Here is a 6,000-nt window from a genome sequence, read left to right as displayed (position 1 = left end):
GAACGCATCAACACACCGTACACACCTCAGCTGACAGGTACACACACACACACACACCCTGACACACAACACAGCCACGCACAATGTTTATGTGTGTGTTTTTGACTGTGTGTGTTTCAGACGAGGATCGACTCTCGAGGAGGAAAAGTGTTGGAGATATCGTCTCTGTACAGATGGACATGGACGCTCAGTACTGTCCTGATACACAGCAGGTGTCTCTCTACCTCTCTCTCTCTGTCTCTTTTTCTCTCTCTCTCGCTCCCTCTTTATGTCTCTCTCTGTCTTTCTGTCTCTCTACCTCTCTCTCTCTCTTTCTCTCTTTTTCTCTGTCTCTCTCTCTCTTTTTCTTTTTCTCTGTCTCTCTCTTTATGTCTCTCTACCTCCCTCCCTCTCTGTCTCTCTGTCTCTCTCTCTCTCTCTACCTCCCTCCCTCCCTCCCTCTCTGTCTCTCTCTCTCTACCTCTCTCTCTCTCTCTCTCTTTTTCTTTTTCTCTGTCTCTCTCTTTATGTCTCTCTACCTCCCTCCCTCTCTGTCTCTCTGTCTCTCTCTCTCTCTACCTCCCTCCCTCCCTCCCTCTCTGTCTTTCTGTCTCTCTACCTCTCTCTCTCTCTCTCTTTTTCTTTTTCTCTGTCTCTCTCTCTCTCTTTATGTCTCTCTACCTCCCTCCCTCTCTGTCTCTCTGTCTCTCTCTCTCTCTCTTCCTCCCTCCCTCTCTTTTTCTCTGTCTCTCTCTCTCTCTTTATGTCTCTCTACCTCTCTCTCTCTCTTTCTCTCTTTTTCTCTGTCTCTCTCTCTCTCTTTATGTCTCTCTACCTCCCTCCCTCTCTGTCTCTCTGTCTCTCTCTCTCTCTCTACCTCCCTCCCTCCCTCTCTGTCTCTCTCTCTCTACCTCCCTCTCTCTCTCTCTCTCTTTTTCTTTTTCTCTGTCTCTCTCTTTATGTCTCTCTCCCTCCCTCCCTCTCTGTCTCTGTCTCTCTCTCTACCTCCCTCCCTCCCTCCCTCTCTGTCTCTCTCTCTACCTCCCTCTCTCTCTCTCTCTCTCTTTTTCTTTTTCTCTGTCTCTCTCTTTATGTCTCTCTACCTCCCTCCCTCTCTGTCTCTCTGTCTCTCTCTCTCTCTCTACCTCCCTCCCTCCCTCCCTCTCTGTCTCTCTCTCTCTACCTCCCTCTCTCTCTCTCTCTTTTTCTTTTTCTCTGTCTCTCTCTTTATGTCTCTCTACCTCCCTCCCTCTCTGTCTCTCTGTCTCTCTCTCTCTCTCTACCTCCCTCCCTCCCTCCCTCTCTGTCTCTCTCTCTACCTCCCTCTCTCTCTCTCTCTCTCTCTTTTTCTTTTTCTCTGTCTCTCTCTTTATGTCTCTCTACCTCCCTCCCTCTCTGTCTCTCTGTCTCTCTCTCTCTCTCTACCTCCCTCCCTCCCTCCCTCTCTGTCTCTCTCTCTCTACCTCCCTCTCTCTCTCTCTCTTTTTCTTTTTCTCTGTCTCTCTCTTTATGTCTCTCTACCTCCCTCCCTCTCTGTCTCTCTGTATCTCTCTCTCTCTCTACCTCCCTCCCTCCCTCCCTCTCTGTCTCTCTCTCTACCTCCCTCTCTCTCTCTCTTTCTCTCTTTTTCTTTTTCTCTGTCTCTCTCTTTATGTCTCTCTACCTCCCTCCCTCTCTGTCTCTCTGTCTCTCTCTCTCTACCTCCCTCTCTCTCTCTCTCTCTCTCTCTGACAACATGTTTCTCTCTGTTTCCTTTAGAAACCTCAGATGGAGCAGATTACTTTTGAAACTCTTAAAAACGCCATCGGTGAGTAGTCGATGTAAAACCGTGACATCACTTCCTGTTTGGTTCATTATGAATTTGACGTTCCTGAAACGTGTTAAATGAATCATACAATGTTTTGTTAATTGATGTGTACTTTCTGATTTGCCGGGGACACCTAGTGGCCTGGAGCTGTTCTGTCCTCAGGTCGTCAGTTATTGTTGAGAGAATGTTTACAGTTGGTCCATGTGTTGACCTTGACCCGCTCCCTGTCTTCCAGAGGACAGAGGAGGCGTGGAGGAGGAGGAGAGGAGGAAGAGGAGGCAGGTGGTGGAGAGGTTTCAGACGGCGCCGTTTGAGGAGATCGCCGCTCACTGTGGAGCGAAGGTGATTATTACTGATCAGTGACATTATTGATCCAAAGCTGATAGAGTTGAAGCTGGAGTGGTTTCCTGTGTGCAGACGGCGTCTCTCCAGTCCAAGCTGGATCAGGTCTTCGAGCTGATCATCCGTCCTCCTCCGTCTCCGTCCGGTCTCTCGCCGCCGCGCTCCACGCCGCTCTACGAGATGAAGTTTCCCGACCTCTGTGTGTATTAGACGCCAGGACTCAAACTCTGAGTGTCTGTGTGGTCGACCGACCACGAGGACGCACCTCGGCTCGGACTCCCCCGCTCCATCTGTGAAGTGATTTATAGTTGTATTAATTCAGTGACTGATTTCTGTTTCCTGTTGTTGTGTCTGTGAGTCACGTTTGATGTCTGAGGTTAATCTGTTCACTCTGTGGAGCACAATAAAATACTGATATCAATTATTGATTGATTGATTTATTCAGCAGCTGCGATGATCAGCTGATCAACAGCAGTGTCTCTAAATATTGATCCTGATCTATGACCGGATTTTATTCATTGTTTAATGTTTGTCGTCACCAGGAAAAGAAAAGATTTGTGATCGACCAATCACCGCTCACAGAATGGTGAGGCTCCTGTTTGTATATATTTACGTCTATCTATGATGTATGTGACGAGATGAACGCTGCCACCTTGTGGTGATGAAGTGTTTGAAATGAGACATTCCTCTTTATGGTTGAATCCCTTTGAACTGCTACAAGCAGCTTAGCTTCACTGATTAGCGACAGATAGACTGTTAGCATGTGTTCTGTGGTTGTGTATGTGAAACAGGAAACAGGAAACGTCTCTTTGGTTGCTTGCAAATAACTTTTATGATTTCATCAAATGTACAGAAATTTACATGAATCAATGAATATCAAAACACTGTCTTCTCCCTCTCTCTCTCCCTCTCTCTGTCTCTCTCTCTCTCTCTCTCAGTCGTTCAGGATCAGCAGTTTCTTTCTCCATCAACAAGCTTCTTCGGCCAATCAGGGTTAGGGTTAGCTGCTCGCGGCCTGACGATGATCTGTGTAAAAAGTCCACCGCACCCCCCCCCCCCCCCCGTCCCGCCCCTTCACTTCTGCTGCTGTCCACCTTTGTTGATGACGTTCTTGAAGAGCGTGAGTAGCGGCCTCTGGCTGCGTTCGTCCCAGCTCTTCATGAAGCCGCCGTAGCGTTTGGCGGCGGGCGGGCTGCCCCAGCGAAAATGCTTCATCTTGTAGGAACCATCTTTTTTGTCCTGGACTCCAGCCAGGGGCTGCTCCTCCTCCTCTTCCCCTGCCTCCTCCATCACTTCCTGGGCCTTCTCCTCCACCTCCGCAGCTGCTAACAGCTCATTGACCAACTCCCGCCTCCTCATCTCGCCGGGGAAAACCTCAGCAGACTCCTCCTCCACGCCGTTGGAGGTGTAGACTTTGATTGGGCGGCGCTTGCGGCCGACGGGCTTCCCCCAGCGGAAGTGCTCCATGGAGTAGGAGCGTTTGGAAGAGGAGGGCGGCAGGGCGAAGAAGGAGGAGTCTGACAGAGAGAGAGGCTGGAGGTGGGAGGGGCCTGGGATGACGGGGGTCTCATCGGTGAGGTCAGAGTGACAGAGCTCGATACAGTCCTGCAGGAAGAGACACACATCAGTGTGTGTGTGTGTGTGTGTGTGTGTGTATCTGTGTGTATGTCTGTGTGTGTCTGTGTGTGTGCGTGTGTGTATCTGTGTGTGTGTCTGTGTGTGTCTGTGTGTGTGTTACCATCATGCTTTTCTCATCGTCCACTTCCTGACAGGTCGGATGCTCCCAGCACTGACTGACAGCTCCTCTGGCCCCGCCCACAACCACCACAGCCACCAATAACCACACAGGACACATTCTCCTGCCGACCAATCAGAGACGGGGACACACATTAGGGATGCACAAAGTATTTCATTCATTTACCTTAAAATGTGTCTTTGTTTATTGTATTTGACATCAATTTCTACAAGTTCCTATCTGAATGTTTGTTTCAAGGATCTAATTATTTTATATTTGACCTTATTTGATAGTTTAGTGATTTTAATTTAATAAAAGCTTCTGTGTTTGAAGCTAACATTGAATCCAGCTCCTCAAGGGACGAGGAAGGACACATGGATGATGGACAGGTGAATGGTGGACAGGTGATTTATGATGGACAGATGACACCACAGCAGCTACAGCACTTATCCTATGAAGGTTTGAGGTGAAGCTTATGGACGATGAACGGTAGAGAGACAGACAATGGACAGAGGATGGACAGATGAATGGATGAATGATGGACAGCACTTATCCTTTGAAAGTGTATGGTGAAGCTAATGGACGATGAACGGTGGACGGATGGATGATGGACAGAGGATGGACAGATGACTGGATGAATGATGGACAGCACTTATCCTTTGAAGGTTTGAGGTGAAGCTTATGGACGATGAACGGTGGAGAGATGGACGATGGACAGATGACTGGATGAATGATGGACAGCACTTATCCTTTGAAGGTTTGAGGTGAAGCTTATGGACGATGAACGGTGGAGAGATGGACGATGGACAGATGACTGGATGAATGATGGACAGCACCTATCCTTTGAAGGTGTGTAGTGAGGCTAATGGACGATGACTTCGACCCTCAGAAGATAGAAGCTTCAGTTTATATGATGATGAACAAACATTCTTCACTTCCTGTGTTCATACAGTTTAATACATCTATCTATTCAGTCTCAACTGTAAACAATATATTTAGACATTTTATATAATATTCACATACAAATTATAATATCAATCAATCATCCTTTATTTATATATAAATTACTATGTTTATATATTCTCATATATATAGCATTTCATTTTCAATTCTTTAATGTCTTTAACATGTAATATAACTTTTTAAATTATTTATTAAATTAAATAAAATACATGTAATGTTAAATTAAAACATTTATGAATATCAGTGATGATTAAACTGTTTAGTTTTAATAATTTGATATATATATTTATTTAATTTAATATTTTCGAAACATATGAATGAATATCCTCACCACTTCTTCTTCTTCTTCTTCTTCTTCTTCTGCTTCTTCTTCTTCTTCTTCTTCTTTTGCTTCTTCTGCTTCTGCTTCTTCTTCTTCTTCTTCTTCTTCTTCTTCTTCTTCTTCTTCTTCTTCTTCTTCTTCGGCCAAAGGACGGAGGCTCCTGTCGTTTCTCTCTCTGGTGTCACTTTGACCGTCTAGTCGACTTTTATATTCTGTTGGTCAAGGACACAAACACACACACACACACACACACACACACACTGAACAACGTCATCACCAACATCCATTCATGCTCCTAAACACACACTGAGGCATGAAAATGGACAATCAGTGAAATGTCATCCTCCAAACATACACAAAGCTTTTCAACAGGGAAAATGATGAATTTACTCTGTAGGTTGTTGTTTCTGTATTTGTAGTTTTGTGTATTTGTTGTGTTTCTCAGTTTTGTGTGTTTGCTGGGTCAAACCCGATCAGTGAACAAAGCTGAATTCTGACGTGAGATTCAACGCCGTCCTTCAGGTTCACAACTTCTCAAACATCCGAGGTGTCTCAGTCGCTGCTGTTAAATGTCAGAAGCAGATTTGTCAGATTAACACCGAGCTGACATGTCATCACTGGAGGGAAGACGGGATCAAACCTGCGGGTCAGGGTTTAGGGTTACACTCAGAGACAGCAGCTGCAGCGTGGTCCCTTTGTGTGGCGGCTCAGTGTGACCAGGACGGATCTGCTCGGGTTGATCTGGTTTCACAGTGACGATGATTCTGGAACGGTTCAGTGTTGATCCTGACTCAGCTCGAGTCCCGTCTCTGAAACCATCAGGTGCTCAGCTTCTTCTGAGGCTCCGTGTTG

The 6,000-nt window shown here is 46.2% G+C and overlaps 2 protein-coding genes across 2 annotated transcripts in view; one reads left to right on the top strand and one right to left on the bottom strand.

Annotated features, from left to right (window-relative positions):
- LOC133933297 (protein EFR3 homolog B-like) overlaps nt 1–2,552 on the top strand; it is a 12,771-nt gene extending 10,219 nt beyond the window's left edge. Inside the window, exons 18-22 of the mRNA XM_062380295.1 lie at nt 1–37; nt 121–212; nt 1,738–1,786; nt 2,022–2,128; nt 2,204–2,552. The exon at nt 1–37 is cut by the window's left edge and continues 97 nt beyond it. Of these exons, the coding sequence (XP_062236279.1) occupies nt 1–37; nt 121–212; nt 1,738–1,786; nt 2,022–2,128; nt 2,204–2,338 (420 nt within the window). The 3' untranslated portion in view covers nt 2,339–2,552. The remainder of the gene's footprint in view (nt 38–120; nt 213–1,737; nt 1,787–2,021; nt 2,129–2,203) is intronic.
- A 384-nt stretch (nt 2,553–2,936) lies between these two features.
- LOC133933325 (pro-opiomelanocortin-like) lies at nt 2,937–5,319 on the bottom strand. The gene is made up of 3 exons (XM_062380349.1): nt 5,158–5,319; nt 3,867–3,987; nt 2,937–3,733 (listed from the first exon to the last, which is right to left on the bottom strand). Exons 2-3 carry the CDS (start codon nt 3,981–3,983, stop codon nt 3,203–3,205), a joined length of 648 nt encoding a protein of 215 aa, XP_062236333.1. The 5' UTR covers nt 3,984–3,987; nt 5,158–5,319; the 3' UTR covers nt 2,937–3,202.
- Nucleotides 5,320–6,000: the final 681 nt, after the last annotated feature.

The sequence above is a fragment of the Platichthys flesus genome, chromosome 22 (genome assembly GCF_949316205.1).
Source record: "Platichthys flesus chromosome 22, fPlaFle2.1, whole genome shotgun sequence".
Classification (NCBI taxonomy): domain Eukaryota; kingdom Metazoa; phylum Chordata; class Actinopteri; order Pleuronectiformes; family Pleuronectidae; genus Platichthys; species Platichthys flesus.
This window is presented reverse-complemented; position numbering and strand designations above follow the sequence as displayed.